The sequence below is a fragment of the Coturnix japonica genome, chromosome 24, assembly GCF_001577835.2.
Source record: "Coturnix japonica isolate 7356 chromosome 24, Coturnix japonica 2.1, whole genome shotgun sequence".
NCBI classification, from domain to species: domain Eukaryota; kingdom Metazoa; phylum Chordata; class Aves; order Galliformes; family Phasianidae; genus Coturnix; species Coturnix japonica.
This window is the reverse complement of record NC_029539.1, coordinates 4,889,374-4,909,934: the sequence shown is the minus strand read 5'-3', so window position 1 is coordinate 4,909,934 and position 20,561 is coordinate 4,889,374. Positions and strand designations below refer to the sequence as shown.

Below are 20,561 nucleotides of genomic sequence, written 5' to 3'. Positions count from 1 at the left end.
GGTGATATTGGTGTAAATAGGCCTTTCCAACAGAAAACAAGAGGCCATCCACCTCTCTAAAGGGTGTTTATTATTTCTACACAGAAACCCTTTGTAAAATTATAAATTAAAGCTATACAGAAAAAATTCATATATACAGCTGTGAAAGGAAACAATTGCAATAGAGCTGCACTGTGTCTTCGGTTGTTCACTCACAGATAAAGGAGCTGCAAAACCAGAAAAGGCTTCTGTGGCCCACAAGTAAAGAGCAGTAATAAACCTGTTTAAGGTAAATGTCACATGAGAGGAACAGAACATGGTACCCTGGGAGATAGGAAGCAGGTTTTCAGACTGTGAGGTCTCAGCTGAAGTGAAGAGAGCTCTGGGATGCAGCTTCCAGGTAAGAAAAAGGCCCTGATCTTCATGAAGAGGAGTCTGTGCAACAAGCAAGTTCTACGATCCAGGCCCAAACGGTCCAGCTTTCTCAGCCACCTCCAAAGCAAGCTTCAAGTTCTGATCAAACAATTCACATCTGAAATATTGAGATAATCAGAAAAGGATGGGTGGCTTTACTTATAGAAAGGCTACAGCAAACAGCATCTCTACAACACCTGGCTCTGCGTCCTTCAAGGAGAAATTATGTAACTTAAGGGACAGCAAATCTGACTGCTGTCAACCTTGCACTGGCCGTCAGGTAAGAAGAAAGATTCCCACGTGGGCTTCATGACTGTGTTAAGACTGCAGGGATCACACCAAAGAGAAATAACTCCCATTTCTTTAGTAGTGCAGCACTGGAGGAAGCACTGCCACATAGAATAGGAAGTGTTAAGAGTTGGAAGGGACCTTTAAAGGTCACGCGGTCCAGCTCCTCTGCATACCTGCAGCAGTCACTGTTTGCCCTCTTCTGTCATCTCTGTATCTGCTTTGTGACTTCAGGGCTGGGCCGGCACTTGTTACTGCACAGGTACAAATCAAAGCGGGGCTGAGGATGCTTTATTAGCAGTAGGCGTCTCCCTTACCTGATGGGCATCTCCAGGGAGTAGAAAGGATTCTTCAGAGCGAAGTCAGAGTAAATCTCATAGATCTTGCGGAGCAGGGCATCGATCCCTGCCTGCCTGGGGTCAGCGAGCACCACGAATTTGATCCCTGGAACCACGAAGAGACGCATGAGGAGGGAGGAGGGGCCGGGCCCCGGGCAGCCCTGAGGAGCAGAGCGAGCCGGGCGGTACCTGTCAGCGTCTGGAAGCAATGCAGCTTGAACGTGTCGGTCTCCAGCATCTCGATGCCCGAGCTGCCCACCTCGGGGGAGAGCTGCGAGCCGATGGCGAACAGCCTGCAAAGACACGGCCCTGAGCCCCGGCACTCGGCGCCCACCCCCCCCAAAGGGCCCCGCCGCTCACGAGTGGAACATGGACGCCAACATCAGCTTCTCGTTGGAGGACAGGCGGTGGCGGCCGAAGCGGATGGACACGGGGTAGTTGGCGGGGTTGCTGAGGAACTCCAGCACGTCTTTACCGTCGGCAGTCAGGCGCCCGTTCACCTCGGCGCCGTTAATGGCGAGCACGGCGTGACCCACTGCGGGCACAGCGAGGGCTCAGCGGGGCCCGGCGCGGCCCGTCCCCCCCCCAGCCCGGCTCGCACCGCGGATGCCGTCCCGCTGCCCGAAGGCCACGACCACGCGTTCATCCCGTGGGCGCAGCACCAGATCCAGCGGGAAGCTGAACGTCTTCTCGGTGTCGCTGCGCGGCGCGTAATGATCCAGCTGGTAGATGAGGCCGCCCGCCTTGTTCACCACGTACACGCTGAAGATCGCCATGACACCGCCCGCACCCGGAAGTAACGTCCGGGGATGTGACGTCATTACGCCCCGCCCCCTCCGCAGGGGCTTCCGGCCGCATCGCGTGTGGAGCTTCCTTTCTCGGCCGACATCTTGGAGCTGCAGGATGGTGAGCGCGGGGCCGGGCGGGGGGCAGCCAACAGCCGGTTGTTATTCCTTTCATTCATCGAACCGTCCGTTGTGTCCTCTCGCAGCCGCCCAAAGACGATAAGAAGAAGAAGGACGCGGGGAAATCCGCCAAGAAGGACAAGGATCCCGTCAATAAGTCGGGCGGCAAGGCCAAGAAAAAGGTGGGAGGCCGCGGGGGGGGATTCACCGCAACACACAGTGAGACGGGCGGGGTGAATCCCATTGGGATCAACCGAGTATCACCGCGCTGTGCCCCGCTTTGTGCCCCGCTTTGTGCCTGCCGTGAGCCCTCCTGTTTGGGAGGGTTCATAGCACACACTGAATAACCCAGCCCGGTCCTCAGCGGTTGCTCAGACGATGGTTAATGGCTGGTTTCTCTCTTTAAGTAGAAGTGGTCCAAGGGGAAAGTGAGAGACAAGTTGAACAACCTCGTCCTGTTCGATAAGGCCACCTATGAGAAGCTGTGCAAAGAGGTGCCCAACTACAAGCTCATCACGCCGGCTGTGGTCTCAGAAAGGCTGAAGATTCGAGGCTCTCTGGCCAGGGCTGCTCTGCAGGAGCTGCTGGGGAAAGGTAAGCACAGAGCTCTAGACTAGGGGTTTCCATCAGTGCTTTACAAGGCTTTATGCTGCACATTAAGTACACAGTTTGGTGTGTTTTCCAAAAGTTACTGCCTTCATCAATACTCCAACGGCTCTGATGCATTTAGTGGTAATGCTGTGCTAAGATACTGTTCAAACAGGCTCTAACGCTGCCACTCCTGGTCTTAAACAAAAGCCAATGTGCATATATGTGCTCAGTCATTATTCACATAACAGTGATTCCATTCTTTCTAGTGGAAACAGACCAGTCTGTAGTGTTAAGTATCATGAACCCTGGTGGTTGGACAGGGCCCTGGGCAACCTGATCTAGTAAAGGTGTATGTTTGGTGGCCCTGCTAGAGAGGGGGGTTGGAACTACCTGGTCCTTGAGGTCCCTTCCAACCCGGGTCATTCTGTGATTCTGTGGTGTTTTCAGTCATAATCTTTTGGCTTGCTGCATTACAATGGCCCAGGGCAGCACAGTGTCCTGGCATCGTGCAGTACATGTGCATCCAACTGCCTCCTTCACAGGTTTGATCAAACTGGTGTCTAAGCACCGAGCCCAAGTGATCTACACCAGGAACACAAAAGGTGGAGATGCTCCTGCTGCAGGGGAGGATGCGTAGAAAGGTGAGAGCAGACTGTTCATGTGCTGGGTTTTACCACATCCAAGGCGAGCAAACAGCTGCATGCGGCAGCAGCGTGAAGGTTGTGAGGTGTGAGTCCATGTTGCTTGGGGGTGGTCCCTTCTCTAATCCATTCAGAGACTGTTACCTGCACTGACTTTTAGGGTGGAATTTCTGGCAACATTAACCTTCCAGGAATGTACTGTTTTGTCTGCATTGCTCAATGGGGGGAGCAGCATGATCTCTCCCAGCACTGTGGACTGTAGATCATACAGCCTTGCTGCCAAAGCATGCTATGACTGATTGCTCTTCTTTAAGCAGAGCCTCCCAGTAAGTTGAACTTACTTGGAAAGGGTAGTCAGGCATTGGAATGCACTGCCCAGGGAGGTGGTGGAGTCTCTGACCATGGGAGTGTTCAAGAAACATTTGGATGTGGTGTTGAGGAATATGTATTGGGAATGGTTGGACTAGATGATCTTCTAGGTCTTTTCCAACCTTGATAATTCTGTGATTCTGTGAATTGCTGGTCTGATTTGGGACTTCTTGCTTTGCAGGTTCTACAGCGACCTCTTCAGCGATGTCATATACAGATACATACAATAAAATTAGTTAAATAATTATTTTGTTTTCTTTCTCTAAAATGCGTGTGTTTCATTATTAATGCGTCAACTCAGGGTAGATCCAGGTACACATTGGGGTTTATCTTGTTGTTATACCAGCCATTTTTTGTCAGATATTTTCATTGCCTTTATAAAGCACCACAGATGCCTCATAAGCTTTATTTTACAGTGGGGAGACTTTTCAGATCACCAGCTGCTGCGGGTGATGAGAGACACATTCAATGGAGATAACAGCCTTAAAATAAAGCAGAGAACATTATTTAGAGCGATGGCTGTCCATACAAAAAAAAAATTGAGTCTTCCTTTCTGCTAAAGGTCACTTACAGTTACCCTTCGTGTGAGGCACAACTGGATTTTTCAATGAGTTTAATTTATTTAAGGACATATGCTAAAATGCAACAAAGGACATGGCAGGACACACTGTGTAAGGTAGAATTCCTGTCTATGAAGGCACTGTCTGGGCTATGGACTGTCCCTGCTGGCAGGATCAGCCTTTGTGGTGTATATGACTTCAGAAATTAATGCCTAGATAACATGCTACGTGTCCTTTAGAGGGAGAGTGAATCTGCTGCAGCATCCACCTTGCTACATAGCTTTCAGTAATGGGGGTCAACTCATCACATCCATAGCAATCTCATCTTTCTGAATGCATCTACATGTGAACATAAATACACGAGTACCAAAAAGCCTGGCATGGACAGAAGGTACAGCTGTCTGTAATCCACCTCACAGAGATCAGAGCTTGGGTTGTTGTGTTCTTCTCCTGATCACCTTTTCTTCTTCTTCGCTCCTGATTCGGCTCTAAACTGATGCCTGAAATAGAGCATAGATGTCAGCACTCAATGACCTTTTTAAAGAGGTAATGATGAAAGCTGCCTCATCTCATGAAATAGTGCTACATGTGATAATTTAAAACAGGAGCTCCCTACATTTCTTCAGTTATTTCAGCAAACTGCTTCCCAGCAATATCTTCAGCTACTTGACAGCCATCTTAGAATGGCTTCGGTTGGAAGGGACACAGCACTGCAGGGGCAGAGCAGAGGGGCACAACCCCCTCCCTCTCCTCTCCCTGCTGCCACCCCTCTGTTGCTGCAGCCCAGGGCACTGTCGGCCTTCCGGGCTGCAAGCGCACACTGCTGCCTCATGTCCCGCTTCTGCCCATCAGGACCCCCAAGTCCTTCTCCGCAGGGCTGCTCTCCACTAGTTCTTCTCCAGTCTGTGCTCATGGCTGGGACTGCCCCGACCCAAGTGCAGCACCTTGCACCTGGCCTTGCTCAACCTCATCAGTTCTCATGTGCCCACTTTCAGAGCCTGTCCAGGTCCCTCTGGATGGTGTCCCTTCCTGCTCTTGTGTCCACTGCACCACTCAGCTTGGTGTCCCCTGCTCACCCTCAGCTCAGCATCAGTCTGTGCTATTGGGGCTCACCTGGACTGCCACCTCCTGCCATGATTCCAAACCCGGCCGAAGGAAGGAAGCCAGCTGTCACCTGTCTGGGAGGTGTGGTCAAAATTGGCACCAACACGCTCTGCTGGGAGCTTTTTGAGCTTCTGCTTCTCCTCTAAAAGGCAATTTGGGGAGACATTTTCAATCAAATTCTTTTTGATTCTTCAAAGCAGTACTGGAGCGAATTGAAAGGTAAATGTATATGTATACAAGGTGTGTGTATACAAGCTGCTTACTCTGCTTGAGGAATTCCTCATATGAAGGTCCGATTTGTTGTTTGCTTCCATCCTCCTCATCTTCATCTGTCAGCCAGGGAGGTTTTGCTCCTGGAAGTCAGAGGGAAAATGCATCTAACCACAGCAATGAAATTAATGGTCAGCCTGAGAGAGGGAATATTGCCTCTTCCCCTGTATCTGCCAAGCAAGCAGTGAAGGAAAAGCCAACTTCATGTTTTGTATATGAGGCTGGTTAAAAAAAGGCATGTGGCCTGCCTTGTTTATAGCCATGATAGATCACACGTAAAGCCACACACTTTGCACAGCAGGACCATCAGGTTTCTCAGAATACAGGAGTGTTTTCTGTTAGCATGTCAATACTGTAACGTGAGTGAGCACCTTTGGTTATACTGTAGCCATTCCGAAACTGCTTTAAGTTCCCCCTGTTGCAACCCTTGAGTTTTTGGGGTAGTTGGAAAAGGAGCTGAGAAGCAAGTAAGATTACCTGTATGAATGTTTCCTTTCCCTTCCGTTTCCTGTTAATAGGAAGATAAAGCAGCAATTAACAACTGATGCTTCTAAGTGCCTCTGTGAATGGCACCATGTGTACACAAGGAATATCTGAGAAACTCCCTTCCAGCACTAAGTTCTGCTAAAGAAAGGGCAACTATTCTCCTGTAACACGTAACTTGTAGCTATTTAAATTGAATTTATTAGCAACATTGTGCTCCCACCTGGTGGCCAATGAAGGTCAAAGCCTGGCCTGATTCCATCCAACTGAAATCTGGTCCTGTCTGCATCACACTTGGGCCTGGAAGCTCAGCACAGCCAGAAGTGTCCCTGGAACAAAGGAACCACAAAGCAGGCTGAGAAATGAGCCCGAAACAGTGCTGAAGTATAAAGGGAGTTTTATGATAAGAAAAAAGGAGAATTGGTCTTGTGGTATCATAGAATGGCCTGGGTTGCAAAGGCCCACCGTGCTCACCCAGTTCCAACCCCCTGCTGTGTGCAGGGTCACCAACCAGCAGCCCAGGCTGCTCAGAGCCACATGCAGCCTGGCCTTGAATGCCTGCAGGGATGGGGCATCCACAGCCTCCTTGGGCAACCTGTTCCAGTGCGTCACCACCTCTGGGTGAAAAACTTCCTCCTAAGATCGAACCTAAACCTCCCCTGTCTCAGTTTAAAACCATCCCCATGTAAACAGGCGTTTCCCCTCCTGTTTATACGCCGCCTTCAAGTACTGGGAGGCCACAATGAGTACACACCGTATGTTACTGATCTCATACCTCTTTGTGGAGGGGATAATAATTCACCTGGGCACGTGTTACTTGCTGAACTTTAGGTACAAGTTGGTTAAGGGTGTGAATGAATGGAGGGTGCTGCAGCCCGGGGCAGGGGAGGGCTCTTACCGGGAGGGTCCCGCGGTGGAGCTGCAGCCGGGCGGTCCCACACAGCGCTGTGTCTCTGTTGGAGGCTGAGTTCGATTCAGGAAAAAGCAACGACATTTCTGGTACTCAGCGGTGCCCTCCGACCCCCCCCACCCCCCAACTCCCCACCCCCCATCACTCCCGTCGCAGCAGCGCTGGATACGGCTCAGCTCGGCGGCACCAACCTCGAGGGCCGCACTAACGACGTCCCGCTGCCTCCGCTCCGCCTCCCGGATGCGGGCCGCCATCTGCGGGCACAGAGCGGCGATGAGGGCGGGCTCGTAACGAGGAGGGGACGGCGGGGGGTGTCTGCATCCCTCACCTGGCGGATGTTCTGCTCCTCGCGCTCCTCATACGCTCCCACCGCCTTCTCCACCGCGGCTGCGAACCGCTCAAATTCCTCCTTCGTCACCACGAATCGCTCCCGCAGCGCCGCGTCCGCGCGGTTCTCCCTCCAGAATCGCGCCGTCTCCCGCCGGTGTTCAGCCCTGGGACGGGACGGGCACACGGCGGTCACACAGCACCGCTCCCGTCTCCCCGCCGCCCACCGTCCCGCTCGTACCCGGCCAAGTGCTGCAGGATCCCGGCGTGTGGCAGCGCCAGCGCCCCGCTCCGCCCGTCCCTCCTGACGCCGCGGCCGCAGCACAGACACCACACGCTCCGCTCGTGCTCCGCCGGGTCGTACCGCCGCACCGACACATCGCCCAGCGCCGCCCGCGCCGCCGCCACCTCCTCCTCCAACCGGCCCAGCGCCTCCTGCAGCCGCCGCCGGTGCGCGGCGCTGTACAGATGGCGGCGGCCGGTGAAGGAGGTGCGGCGGCACAGCGGGCAGTACCACACCGCCATGGCCGGCACTGCGCGCACAGCTGCGGGGACGAGACCCGGGCAGGCCCGGCTGTGGGCGAGGCTTAAACCAAGGCTCCTCCCACCGCTGTACGGCGCCCCCTGGCGGCACGGAGCGGTACCGCCGTGACGGAACGGGCCTGCAAGGCCGCCCGGTGCCGCCCTGCAGTGCGCAGGAACCCACAGCTCCAGCAGCGCTCAGTGCAGCCTGACCTTGGCTGTGTGCAGGGATGGACAGCACCGCCTCCATGAGCAACCTGCTCCTCACTGCAGCCTTCCTGGCAGAAAATGGACGCTGCAAGCTGCCCCTCAGCCTGTGCGCCCCTACAGCGTGTGGGGCTGCGCTGTGGGACAGAGGAGGCAGCTGAGGTTTGACTGCTCAGCTCTGCTCCTGCTCATACCACACTCTGTCTCTGTGCTCTGCCTGCATAGAGGTGTATTCTTGTCATGGGCAGGGCTGGCTCGTACCCCCCACATCTCTCAGCTCTGTGAAGCTGCAGTGAAAGAGCACAGCTCGGGTCCCTGCCCCTCCTCTCACATTTCTGCACCACTTCAAAGCGGGGCTGGTGCCGATTGAAGCGGTGCCGGGCCGCGCTGCCGCTCACCTCCAGCTCCGCTCCCCCACGGAACAAAGCGCAGCGCTCCGCTTTGATTGCCTCGTTTGAAAGCGATAGGGGATGGAGTTTGAAATGTTCTGTGGCTGTTTCGCTGTGTTCCAGGCCTCAGATCAGGGCGGTGGGGAGCAGAATGGCACTGGGGAGTCACCAAGTGGTGCCAGTGGTCACCACGGCCTTCGTGGCTGTGCTGAGGATGCCCTCTGAGCATCCTCTGCCCCAGACTGAACAGCCCTCTCAGCCCTCCTTCATTCAGGAGATGCTCCAGGCCCTTCATTGTCTTTGTGACCCCCCACTGCATTCCACAGGGACAGCTATAAGAACAGAGGAGCAGTTCTTTACCCAGCAAAGAGTGCACCTGACCAAGCCACAGGCCACAGCTTCTCCAGGAGAATCCTATTGGAGACAGCGTCAAAGGTTTTGCTGAAGTCTGGTAGCCTACATCTACAGCCCCACCATCATCCACCAGGTGAGTGACTCAAGCGTGGAAGGAGATGAAGTTAGTCAGGCAGCAGCTGCCTTTCACGAACCCATTCTGGCTGTGCCCGATCCCCTGGTTGTCCGTGTGATCTCACTTATGATCCATCACTGTGTTGTATGTTGGTGTGTTGCCTGTGGTGCCACTGGGGACTGTGGTGTTTGGAAACCTGCAGCTGTAAGAATGTCCCTTGCAAGCAGGTAGGAATGTGGTCCCTCCCACACGGTGCATTTGTTATGCTGAATTAATGCCATTGTGCAGGTCTGGCCATATGCTACAGCATTCTGGGCTCGGGGATGACTACTTGGTACTGAACCAACAGCTCCACCACGCCCTGCCCAGAGGTCTCTTATCAGAATGCAGACTGAGATTGAATCATAGAACAGCATAGGTTGGAGGGGACCTGAAAGACCATCAAGGAGCCAACCCACCAGCTCAGGCTGCCCAAGGCCCCATCCCACCTGGCCTTAAGTGCCTGCAGGGATGGGGCACCCACAGCTCTATGGGCAGCAGTGCCAGCTCCTCACCACCCTCTGAGGAAAGGATTGCTTCCTCACATCTGACCCACATCTCCCCTCTTGTTGTTTCAAGCCGTTCTCTTTATCCTTTCACTACTGGACTGTGTAAAAAGCCACTCCTCCTCCTGCTTGTAAGCTTTCTTCAAGTGCTGGAAGGCTGCAATGAGGTCTCCCCCCAGAGATCTCTTTCTCCAAAGGCACAGCTCCAGGTAGATGACAGCAGCTGCCCTCCCTTTGTCCATCGATGCCATCACTCCATCACAGAAGGCCATGGGATGGGTCAGGCACGCTCTGCCCTTGCTGAAGCTATGCTGGTCGTCTCAGATCACCCCCTCATCTCAGAGTGCCTTAACATCTCTTCCAGGAGGATCCACTCCACGACCTTCCCAGGCACAACAGGAGGGATGTTTCTCCTCTTCCCATCACCAGGGACTTTGTCTGACAGCCACAACTTCTCAAATGTGATGGAGAGCAGCTTGGCAGCCAAGGTTGTCTGTGCTCAGCTGAAGCTGTGGCTGTGGCACGGCACAGCAGTGAGCCATGTGCAGTGCTGGATTGGAAGAGATGCAGGCCATGCCCATCATGCCTGGCAGCAGCGGGATGCTGACAGTCCGTGTGTTAGGGCATAAGGCAATCCGTGTGATTCAGCCTCACTGTTCTTGTCAGCACAGTGAGGAGGACCATGTCACTACATGTTTCATCTAAAAAAACCCCAAACAAATCCCCATTCCCCTGCTGCTTGCAAGAGGAATGTTGTATCTTTAAGGCACCCCCTTCCCATTCCCCTAATACCTCAAGGCCTCTGAGTGCTTCTGGAGGAGAGGATCAGTGCAAGAGTTTCAGGCATCTTTCCCTGCCCTGCTGCACTGCTCACTTACTGTTCTGGAGGCTGTGCTTTGCCATTTCCATGGAAACCATTAGTTGCTAAGCAACTGGAGCATCATCTGTGCTGAGCCCTCGCATCTAATTATCCCATCACAGTGGCTGAGAGGGGCTGGGGGGGGATTAACTCTTCTACCATGGCAGATCCATTGACAACACTTTAGTAACATTTAAAGGGACATCATCTCCCTTCTCTAGCATTTACTGGCGGTATTGCTCAGACAGTGACTTGGTTTCCTTGCGTTATTTGAGTATAAGAAGAAATGGAGTTTTCTGCAAGCAGTGGAGGTGCTGGCAGTGCTTGTGGCACACTGGCTGCCTGTGGAAGGAGGTGCTGAGAGCTGCTGGGTCTTCTTCCTGGCCAAGGTGTGCACACTCTGCTTAGCTGTGTGCTTGGATAGTGCACTCTGTGTCTCATGGACTGGGGGCCACACATCTTTTTGCATTGTGTGCTTCACAGAGATTCCTGTTGGTTTGAGGTGGAGAGACTGATGCAAAGGAAAAGCTTTGTTTGTGATTGGGAAACAGAAAAGAGGAGCAGGACCCACAGCCTTTTGCTTTTGTTTCTTGGATGTAAGTGGGCTGAGTACCAGCTCACAAGACATAGTGCAGGCTGAAGGTCCCGGTGAGAAGGTGCTGAGCCATGAGAGCACAGGGGGCAGGGAATGACTCTGCTTCTTAGCAGAAATGAAAAGAAGGTTGTGCACATGCAGAAATGAACTGGTCGGAACAGCGTCTGCCATGTGCTGGGGGCTTGCAGAGATTGGGGAAAGCAAATGTGCAAGCCTGTGACTCACGCATGAGGTCCCAGAGTCAGGAAGGAGTAATGTAAAAGCTGCTTGAGCCATGTGCTGAATGCTAATGAGGCAAGCAGTGCTCACAGGAGTGCTGCAACCCACCAGCACTGTGCTTTGCCACCAGCATGGCCAATTCCCTGCAAAGAATGAGCAGCTCGTGCTGCAGAGCATGCCGGATAACTGGAACTTCTGCAGCATGCACAGCAAGGCAGACAGGGGCTGCAGAGCAGTGTGGAAATGGATGGGATGAAATAGATGGGATGAAACGGATGGGATGAAATGGATGGGATGAAATGGATGGGATGTCCCCTTCCAGTGCTTGCAGTCCATGCTGATCCCACAGCAACCTCTGAGGAGGAAGCAGGCCTGCTCCTGGGCACGGGATGCTTCTGCAGAAGCAGACCCAGTGCCTGCCCTGCATTGCGGCCATGGGAGGCAGGACAGAAACACAGGGTGGTTTCTGTTGTTGTTTTAAAGTAAAAAATAACTAACTTTATATGTGAGAGAAGAGCCCTTTAGATTTTCAAGAACATTTGGTTTCTAGGAGCCAATCTCAACAGATGCACTGTCAGTTCCGAGCTGCACAACCTCATATGGAAGAACTGTGTATAAGGAGAAATGTACCAGCGGTACCAAACGCCTCCCATTCAGATTGACATCCTGGAAAACTGGAGCAGCTCTGTCTCAATTGACTTCCAGAACCATAGTCCTCAATGTCCCTTTTGTACGAATCCAGCTCCTTCCTCCTTTTGGGATCCCTTATGTGCAGGGGGACCTCAAGACAGGACTCTGCAGTACATGCAGGCATGAAGCTGGAGAGGGAACCACGTACCTGTCGGATACACACACAGGTGCTATTCAGCCTGGTTAGATGCACGTGTTTCATCCCTCCCTCTTCATCCCCTCTGTAATCCAATTTGCATTCCCTTTTCTTCCTCTGGATCTGGCTGTTACCATGGGAACTATGTTCACAGTTGCATTTCACTGGCTTCTGGGAAAAAAAAAACCTCCTTTTTCCTCTTCCACTTTTCCACCTTGGGCACAGAGCTGTGGCTGTCAAGGGGGTGGGGAAGCCCATAAGGATTCTGGTAACCAGCAGGAAGGCAGCGGTCAGAAGGAAGAACAGGGAATTACGGCAAGGCCTGTAGGGGCTGGAGGAAGTAACTGTGCTTATGTGGCTTCCAGCTCGGTCACTGGTGTGGCACCGATGTATGGGTGAGAGAAATAAAGGGAGGAGATGCTGCTCCAGGCTCCTGTGCTGTCTGTGTGCTGCCTTTTGCTCTGCCCAAGGAGGAAGGACGTGCTGCGAGGGCCTTTTCAGAGCATGCACAGAAAGTTGCAAGCAGCCAAGACAAGATCTTAATGGATTAACACTTGTGGGCTTCTTTGGCTCTCTTGCTCCTCACACAGCTGTGTGATGCGCCTCAGTGCTTCCAAGTGCAACACAGCTCCTTAAACTGTAAGAGATAGAGAGGGAGACCAGCAGGGCTGTGCCCCATTGCCTCTTTGCCTGGCTTTTCCCATCTAAACAGATCCTGCCTTGGTTTTGTCCTGGCAAAGCACCTCAGTGCAGCCTTCAGTGCACCTGGGTATCCACTGCCAGACGCATGACTCTCCTGCACTGCCTTCCACCTGGGAGAGGATTTTAATGCGCACTTCTGAGCATTCACGGCTGTGAACTGCTTTAAGGCACCTGTTGGGCAGATATGAAAGCAGGGCACGCAGGAAGGGATGATTCAGTGGTTCCAGTGCCAGCTTTCAGCCACTGCTGCTCCTCGAAGGGGGCGTTCGCTTGGCAGGAGCGAGGACACATTGCACACAGCAGCCCTTCACTTCCTCCATTGCACGGCTGGGTGTAAAACCTCCTCTTGGCATATTCTCATGGATCCGCACTTCCCCCTTCCCTTCCCTTCCCTTCCCTTCCCTTCCCTTCCCTTCCCTTTCCCTTTCCTTCTTCCCTTTCTTCCCTTCCCTTCCCTTCCCTTCCTTCCCCCCTACGCCGTTACCCCTCTCCTGGAGCCACCGCCCGTGGTGCCTGTGGCCGCAAGGCGGTGCTATAACACCCGCTCCGACCCTCCGCCTCCCCAGCGCTCTGCGGGGCCCCCGGTGTCCCCGGCATCCCTCACCGATCACGGCTCCTCCTTGAGGAGCTGCCCCTGGACACAGGCAATGCCAGAACCCCGGCCCGGCCCTCAGAGCCGGAGTCCGGTGCGAGGCTGCCTCGAAAACCTTGTGCACAGAGTGGGTTTCTATGCGAAGAAGGGAATCTTTCTTCTCGTGTTTCTGCCAGCGAAACAGGGACACGCACGTATTGCTGAGGCCGGAGGAGCCGGCCGCCTGCCTGCAGTTGAGTGGTTGTTAATAAGGTGAAGGTTTCATAATGCTGATATTGTGGAGAGCTGCTGCCAGACGCGCTGATGCCGCCGCGCCTTTGGGCGACGAGCCCGGGCTGCCGGGGGCCTGGGGCAAAGGTCTGAGGTGCCTGAGCTCCTGCTGCAGGCTGCAGCATCCTCCAGGGCTCAGCCTGGGCAAGGCCGAGTGCTGCGGGCACATCTTTCTCATCCTGCCCGTGTCTGGGCTGTGGGATGCCGCCCCAAACATGACCATTGCCAAGCAGAGCCCCTATGGCTGTGAGCTCGGCTGCGTGCAGGGAACACAGCGTGCATCCAGCACCGAGCTGCTGCACTGCAGAGGTGCTGCCCTCATGTCTGTGGGGGAGCATGGAGTGCTGAGAACGAGGGGAACACGGGTTGAGAAGCAGCCGGCAGGTGGCTGGGCAGGACGGACCTTTTCCTTGCACCAATTCCCTGCGCTGAGCTGAGCTGCTCAGCACTTCTGCAAGGAAGCACCATCGGGGATGCACGTCTTGGGGGCTGGGATATGGTCGAGCAAGGGCTGAGTGAGAGCCGAAGGAGCAGCGACCCCGAGTACTAATAGAAATATGGAATAAAACTGTATTTGTGTCGGGTCTGTGGCCTCTCTCCGAGCAATCCTGATCTGTGCTCCCAGGCTCGCTGACAAAGGGCTCACGTATCCGCAGTGACAGAGCTCCCAGCGTTCCTCGGGAGATGGAGGGACTGAGTAAATAACCACAGGGAGGGATCGCTCCCTGCTTTGCTTTGCCACGACACCGTAAGCAACGGGGACAACAAACCCTCTCCTTGCTCCGCGGTACAACGCACCGCGCTGTAACTTCGGGGCGGGCACCCAGCGCCGTGTGCCCCGCTCCTGCTACTTGTGGCCGTGCTTACACGCACAACGTGCATCTGCCCGGACCCCCACACGCGTGCACGCGGATGGAGGTTCGCACCGTGCGCGGCCCCGGGAGCTGCGGGCACCTGCGGGCGGCGGAGCGGAGCGGAGGAATGCGATCGCGGGCGGCCAGACAGCGCCGGAGCCGCCTGTGTTTGTACAGCGCCGAGATCCCCCGCAGCCCGCGGGGCCTGCGCAGCCGGCCAGGAATGTCACACGGAAACCTCGCCGCTGCGGGGGGAGCGCCGCATTCCTCCTCGCCCCCCGGGTCCCTCCCGCCGCCGTGCGGCACCCCCGGCCCGAGCGGCTGAGCCCACCCGGCTGCCGGCCTCCCTGTGCCTCGCGGGGGGAATCTGGCTGGCTTTGTGTCACTGAGGCGCTGTGATTTCAGAGCCAACCCTGCCTGCTCAGTTTTTCCAAACCCTCACTTGGAAGGAAGGAGCCGTATCAGGATAAGAGTCCTCCCCACCCACCCTGTTCCCTGCCACCTTCCCGGCTCCCCAGCCAGCCCAGGCCCTGGGTCGCAGTGGGAGGCGCCGGCTGTGCTGATTGCTGCATTTATTACACCGGTGGCCTTGCTAAATGGTTTAACCCTTTGCTCCCTGCAGATGCTGCCGGCGTTGCTTTGCTGGCGGCAGGCTCGACTCCGTCCTTCCGGCGGCTGCCCTGGCCGTGCGGGCTGCTCTGCGGGCTCCCATTTCTGTGTCCCTGCCGAGGTGAGAGGCAGCCCCTGCCCTGCTGGGCGGCAGGAGCCCCCTGCTGCCTCCAGTGCCTGTAGCCCCGAGCTCTTGCTGCCGTTGTCAGCAGGGACCAGTTGCAGTGGGAGTTAAACTCATCTCCCGTGCTAGAACTCCTGTGGCACCCAGGCTTCATGTGCAGCGGGCCAGGATGAACTGAGCTACAGTGATCATCTGAGACTGTGGGAAGATGAGCCTGGCACGGCCATGGGAGTAACAGTCAAGGGAGAAGGTTTGGAGAGCTGCACCGTGCCAGGAGCCCTGTGTGCATTGGGAGTGCATCTGATGTTGTGAGACATCCCGAGCCTCGGTGCCTTTGTGATCCTGAATTGTGTCAGCAGTTCCTTAAGTCTTTGCAAGGAGGTGGGTTGTCAGCAGTGTATTTTCATGAGGGGAACTGCATAACCTGATTAAATTCCCCTCTGGTACTCCAGCACAGGTGGCATTTTGGCTTTGTAACTGCAATGTAAAAATCACAGACTCATTTAATGGCTCAGGTTGGAGGGGAGCTCAGAGCCCCCCCCAATGCCACCCCCAGCCATGGGCAGGGCTGCCCCCACCAGCTCAGGCTGCCCAGGGCCCCATCCCACCTGGCCTTGAGTGCCTGCAGGGATGGGGCACCCACAGCTCTCTGGGCAGCAGTGCTAAGAAAACCGCAGAGTGTTTGGAGGGACCTGCAGGACCCATCCAGTCAGACAGAGCAGGTCTCCAGTTCAGCTCTGAGCTGGAGACCAAGGCTGAATGCATCCCTTCATATGTTGCCTTTGTGCTCTCCAGTTTCTTTTTGCAGCAGTGGCTGAATGGCCTTGGCCCACTGGATAGCGGTGGTTAATAAGTTAGCATGAACACAACGGCCTGGAATCCTCCTTTGAAAAGAGTATAGACTCCAAGCTGGATGCTCCTGATCCTCTCCAGATCCATCTGGCCGATGGCACACTGTGCATAGGCATCTACAGGAGCGCAAGAGGGAGCACAGGCTTCTCACAGCTGCCTGCTGCTGGCTGCAGCACTGCTCAGACTCTAATGAGCATGTAATGAGGGAGCCCATTCTTCCCTGTTGGCCACAAGGCTGGGCACAGACCTGGGGCCTTGGCTGGGTTGGATTTTTCCCTTTCCTTGAGCAACAGCTTATGGTACCATCAAAACAGAAGTGGGATTGAGGGCTCGCCCTGCAGCCTGGGAGAGATGGAGGCATGGCAGGGACCTGCAGGACTGTGGGATAGGATCTGTGCCAGCATTTGACAGAAGTGAGACACGGTGGCCAGGAGTCTGCATAGAGAAAGGTTGGAGGGCAGGACTGAGGGTAGCATTAGAACAGAGATGGTTTTAGGCTAGACTGCCTCTGCAGCTGAATTGTCGCCTCTTCCTTCTCTCCTGGGGAGCAGGGGATGAGTCCAAGCCTCCACGTGCCAGGTCTGCAGATTTAGTGCTGGAGCTGCCATGATCTCCCTTCTCTCCCTCCCCAGGCTCATCCCAAGTCATGTGTGCTCTTCCATCCCCTGGGCCTCAGTGAGGGGTTGGTCTGGGACTGGAATGAGCCACCAGGGAAACCTTTCACAAAGAGCTCCAGCTAACTGTGAATCACATCGTTAATTCCGATGTAGTTAATTGGACCTAATTAATGATATTCATAAGTGTAATGAGAGCCTTGCCCACAGGGGTCTTGTGGAGGTCTGAGCTTGGGGACGGTGTTCTTGGGAGGCAATAGGAATGAACACAACCCAGAGTATTGGGACCTGGATTCCAAATGTCCTCATCAGTGGAAGTGCAGCAGGACAATGCTGTGACCCTGCAGCCCGCTGTCTCCTGTGCTCCAGCTTTAGCTCCCTCTTCTCCTGGCTACCGCTTTCCACTCTGCATGCCTCAAGTGCTTTGCCTAAGCAAGTTAATGAGCAGCACCTCACAAGGGACCCACTCAAGGGACCTCCTTAAGAAAACAGCCACTTCTTTGCATGGACTGATCTGAGCCAAAGTGGGACCTCGACAGCGAGCACTCTTGGTCTTTGGCCAAGGGAACATGAGTTTGGAAGGGAGACCTCCCACTGCCCTTCCCCAGTCTCTCTCGGCCACATTTGTGTGTGCAGAGATGTGAGGGGCTGTGATGTCAGAACCCTGGGAGCAAAGGGAGAGAAGGAGAGGAGCTGAGCTCCACAAACCCTCTGTGCTCTCTGCATTGGGCTGAGATGGAGAGAAAGAGCCCCGGGCTCCTCAGGTCTCACCGTGCCCACTGCCCAGCTGGGCCACCAAGGCTGGGTGCTGAGAAGCCTGGGGTGAGCAAAGGCACATCTGTACATCGTCACATTGTCTGCTCCAGCCTCAGATGTTTTCCCCAGGCATCGCTTTGGATTTGCCTGAGGGAAAGCGCCTTGGGAGAAGAATTACGGATCCTTTCTGCTGATCAGTTTGGGAGCAGGGAGCTCCTGGGCCGTCACTGTGCTGCGGCAGCCAAAGTTTGCTTTGCCGAGCTGTTGCGTTACGTGCTCACGTCGCTGGTGTTTGCTCTCAGCACCGCCCGGCTGAGCACGGGGCGCGGCGGGGTGTCCTCCTCCGCCAGGGGGCGCTGACAACGCGTCCCCGACCGCCCCCCGCGCTGCGGCTCCCGCGGGGCCGCCCCGGTGCGGGCAGCGCGGTGCGGGCGATGCGGGAGCTCCGTGCCGGGGCTGCTCGGTGCGGCTCCTCTCTGCGCGCCGGGGCCGCTTTCTTGCTGTGTCATCTCTCGCCCCGAGCCAAGGCAGTAACCGAGGTTCTGCCTCTGTCCGCTGATCTTGTCCCGACAGCTGCGATGCGTTGTTTGTCCCCGCATCCCCTTTAGCTCCGCGATGCTTTAAGATTCTGCCGAGCGGTCCGTGCCGCCAGCCCAGCCTTGGGCGGTCCGGGCACTGCAGGCACGGAGGTGACGCGGCCCGAGGGGACGCTCCCAGGGAAGCGGAGCTGCCGTGCCGAGGAGCTGCGGGGCTTCAGCTGCAGCGTACCGGGGGGTGGGAGCGGGGCGATGAACCGGGCTTGAGGGAGGGCTCGGCGCTGCCGTGGGGAAGCCTGGGCCGTGCGGATCCACGGGTGACGCTGCCCCTCGGAGGCAGCACAGAAACCCGCCGGTAATCGCATTTATGCGAGATAACCGGGCGTGTAATGTTGCACAGGCGGACGTACATCTGTGCAGCCGCCTGCAGGCAGGCAGCCGCTTCTGCTGCGGGCGGCTCCAGACCGAGCAGCGGGCGCCCGGCGCTGCCTTCTCTCGCCGTCGGGTCTGAAACCTCCCCGTGTCTCAGCGCCGGGCTCTTCCCCGCTGCTCCGTGTGGCCGCTCCCGGCCCAGCTCCGCCGTGTGCCCGGCTCCGTCCGGACGCGCCCCGCGTGTTCACACCGCGCTGTGCGAGGAGGAGCCCCGACGTTCCGCGAGGTTCCCCCCCTCGGTCGCTTCGCACGCAGCAGCCGCTCCGCCCGGGGTGCTGCCGCGCCCGCCGCAGGGTGCGATGAGCAGAACCCCGTCCTGCCGACCTTCGTTTATTATTATTATCTGGTGCCGGCAGACTCCCCCGCTGCCGGCAGAAATGAGGCCATTTTGTCCGCATCCCGTGCGAGGCGGCAGCGTCTCTTTCCCCGCAGTACCCGCAGTACTCGCGGCTCCGCAGACCCGCCCGGGGCTCCCCGGGGCCGCCGCTCCCGTTCGGATCCGGGCTGCGCTGCCGGTGCGCGCCGTGTCGGGGGTGGGGGGCGGTCGGACCGCGCGCCCCGTCCCGGCGGCCGTGAGCATCCAGCGCCGCCCTCGCAAGGTGCGCGTCCCCGTCAGGCCGCTGGGAGGCCGGCGGAAAGCCCGAGATTAGGAAGCAGTTAATCAGCGGCGGAGCGAGCGGGGCTTTTATTTTGACAGGGCAGCGCTTGGCTCCTTGCACGGAGGAAAGTGAATGATCCTGTTTCTCCAAATGATTATTCAGGCTCCGGCGGAGAAAGGAGCACTCGGCACGCAGCGCTTCGCCCCTCGCCACGGCGCCCCCGCCCGCCCCCGGGCTGCCGCGGCCGCCGGCACCGGAGCCGCCCGCCCGGCGGGGAGAGCGCCCGCAACTCGCGGCCGGGAGGGAAGTTGGTGCTCGCCGCGGCCGGACGCCGAGCTCCGCCGGCGGGCGCGGGCTGGAGCCGCCGGCGGCGAAAGCGAAAGGAGCGGGGCGGCGGGGCGCCGGGCTCGGAGCGCCGCCCGCCCGCGGCCCGGCCCCGCATCGAGCGGCGGGGGCACGGCCCGCTCCGCGCCATGAGCCCGGCCTGCGGGGCCGGCCCCGCGCCGCCGGCCCGCGCTGAGCAGCCCGCGGAGCGGCACCGTGCGGCCGCGGGGAGCCCGCCCGGCCTGCCCTGAACCGCGCCGCCGCCGCCGAGGTGAGTGAACCGGCCGAGCCCCGCGCTCCGCCGCCGGCAGCGCCCCATTGTTCCGCCGCGGGAGGGACACGGGCCGCGGCTGTCAGCGGCGACGGGGCGGGACGGGACCCGCGGGCCGCGCTGCGGGGACGGCGGAGCGCAGGGAGAGCAGCCACGGCACCGAGAGCAGCGGGGACGGCGGGCGGCGGGGGAACTTAACGCGGAACGGCCGGCCGGGCTGCAGCAGGTGGTGCCCGTGGTCCCGCTCCGTCCCTCCCGGTACCGGCCGTACCCCGTGCTCTGCTGTCAGCGCTGCGTGCACGTCCCGGCAGCGCCGTTACGTTTCAGACCCCGCTCTCCTCGCGTCCTTCCCGGCCGTCGCGTTGTTGTTGGTTGCACGAGGAGCTGCCAGCCTCGGCCGGGTCCGGGTGTTGGAACTTCTTTTCCCCGGGCTGCTCCTCATCTCCGGCGTTATTAAAGCCCCGGGGAGCACCGAGATGGGGATCCCTGCGGTTGGTGTCATTGCGTTTCACGTGGGGCTGAAGCCCGCCGGTGTCGGGGCAGAGCTGTGCCCGCTGTGTGCTGCTGCTGCTCCCTCCCGAGAAGGAAAACATGGATGCGACGAAAGCTCTGCCGTGCCGTGTCAGGGACGTGTCTTCAGCAGGTGCTGAACTTGTCCCAGCCCCGCGCTGCGAGCAACCACTTGCTGGAGTAGAAATGTGAGAAGGATGCATATCTGAACACATAAGTAATGCTGCATGACGGGGCACGCTGTTGTGTTGTCGTGTGCAACGTCTGTGCTGTCAGACGGGCGCAGGGCTGTGCTGTCACCCGGCTGCGTCCTGCGGGATAGAAGGGCTGCTGCCCCCGCTGACATCCGCGCACCGCTGGGGTTTGGCTGCAGCTCTGTGCCCCATCTGAGAGCAGCTTCACGGCTCCTCCTGCTCCCTGCAGAGCTGCACGCAGGGAAAACTGAGTCACAGAGGAAGTGATTTGCACCAGGTCGTGTCGGTGCTGAGCAGCACGGCGCTGCCTGCGATAAGGCCGGCTGTGGCACACATGGGTATGTAACACAGCCGCCGTGGCACCGACACTAACATCACCCATGTCCGCCTTGCTCTGCGGTTCTCTTTCTGCACGGTGTCTTTCTCTGCAGGCTACTCACGCCCTAAACACTATGGAGCCTCGTTGCTGGTGGTGGTGTTGCTGTTTTGATGTGAATTCTGTTATTCCAGCT

The 20,561-nt window shown here is 57.1% G+C and overlaps 5 protein-coding genes and 1 long non-coding RNA gene across 6 annotated transcripts in view; 2 read left to right on the top strand and 4 right to left on the bottom strand.

Moving 5' to 3' along the window:
- Positions 1 to 49: 49 nt before the first annotated feature.
- On the bottom strand, positions 50 to 2,358 carry TRAPPC4 (trafficking protein particle complex 4). Its single transcript, XM_015883987.2, has 7 exons — positions 2,335 to 2,358; positions 2,011 to 2,106; positions 1,621 to 1,925; positions 1,380 to 1,554; positions 1,209 to 1,312; positions 999 to 1,125; positions 50 to 511 (listed from the first exon to the last, which is right to left on the bottom strand). The coding sequence occupies exons 3-7, from the start codon at positions 1,838 to 1,840 to the stop codon at positions 433 to 435; spliced, it is 705 nt and encodes a 234-aa protein (XP_015739473.1). The 5' UTR covers positions 1,841 to 1,925; positions 2,011 to 2,106; positions 2,335 to 2,358; the 3' UTR covers positions 50 to 432.
- Positions 526 to 992, bottom strand: LOC107324189. Its single transcript, XR_001559429.1, has 2 exons — positions 858 to 992; positions 526 to 717 (listed from the first exon to the last, which is right to left on the bottom strand). It is a non-coding gene; the product is annotated as an uncharacterized LOC107324189 (long non-coding RNA).
- RPS25 (ribosomal protein S25) lies at positions 1,923 to 3,152 on the top strand. The gene is made up of 4 exons (XM_015883784.1): positions 1,923 to 1,958; positions 2,011 to 2,106; positions 2,335 to 2,518; positions 3,058 to 3,152. Exons 1-4 carry the CDS (start codon positions 1,923 to 1,925, stop codon positions 3,150 to 3,152), a joined length of 411 nt encoding a protein of 136 aa, XP_015739270.1.
- Positions 2,383 to 7,768, bottom strand: CCDC84 (coiled-coil domain containing 84). Its single transcript, XM_015883986.2, has 9 exons — positions 7,421 to 7,768; positions 7,181 to 7,346; positions 7,044 to 7,106; positions 6,841 to 6,905; positions 6,166 to 6,271; positions 5,937 to 5,967; positions 5,453 to 5,542; positions 5,199 to 5,331; positions 2,383 to 4,585 (listed from the first exon to the last, which is right to left on the bottom strand). Exons 1-9 carry the CDS (start codon positions 7,702 to 7,704, stop codon positions 4,540 to 4,542), a joined length of 984 nt encoding a protein of 327 aa, XP_015739472.1. The 5' UTR covers positions 7,705 to 7,768; the 3' UTR covers positions 2,383 to 4,539.
- Positions 7,769 to 7,932: 164 nt separating this feature from the next.
- LOC116654380 lies at positions 7,933 to 11,426 on the bottom strand. The gene is made up of 2 exons (XM_032449128.1): positions 10,104 to 11,426; positions 7,933 to 9,969 (listed from the first exon to the last, which is right to left on the bottom strand). The coding sequence occupies exon 1, from the start codon at positions 11,318 to 11,320 to the stop codon at positions 10,388 to 10,390; it is 933 nt and encodes a 310-aa protein (XP_032305019.1). The 5' UTR covers positions 11,321 to 11,426; the 3' UTR covers positions 7,933 to 9,969; positions 10,104 to 10,387.
- A 7,838-nt stretch (positions 11,427 to 19,264) lies between these two features.
- Positions 19,265 to 20,561, top strand: part of BCL9L (BCL9 like) — a 38,274-nt gene continuing 36,977 nt past the window's right edge. The window contains exon 1 of the mRNA XM_015884058.2: positions 19,265 to 19,345. The gene's annotated coding sequence lies outside the window, so the exon portion shown is untranslated. The remainder of the gene's footprint in view (positions 19,346 to 20,561) is intronic.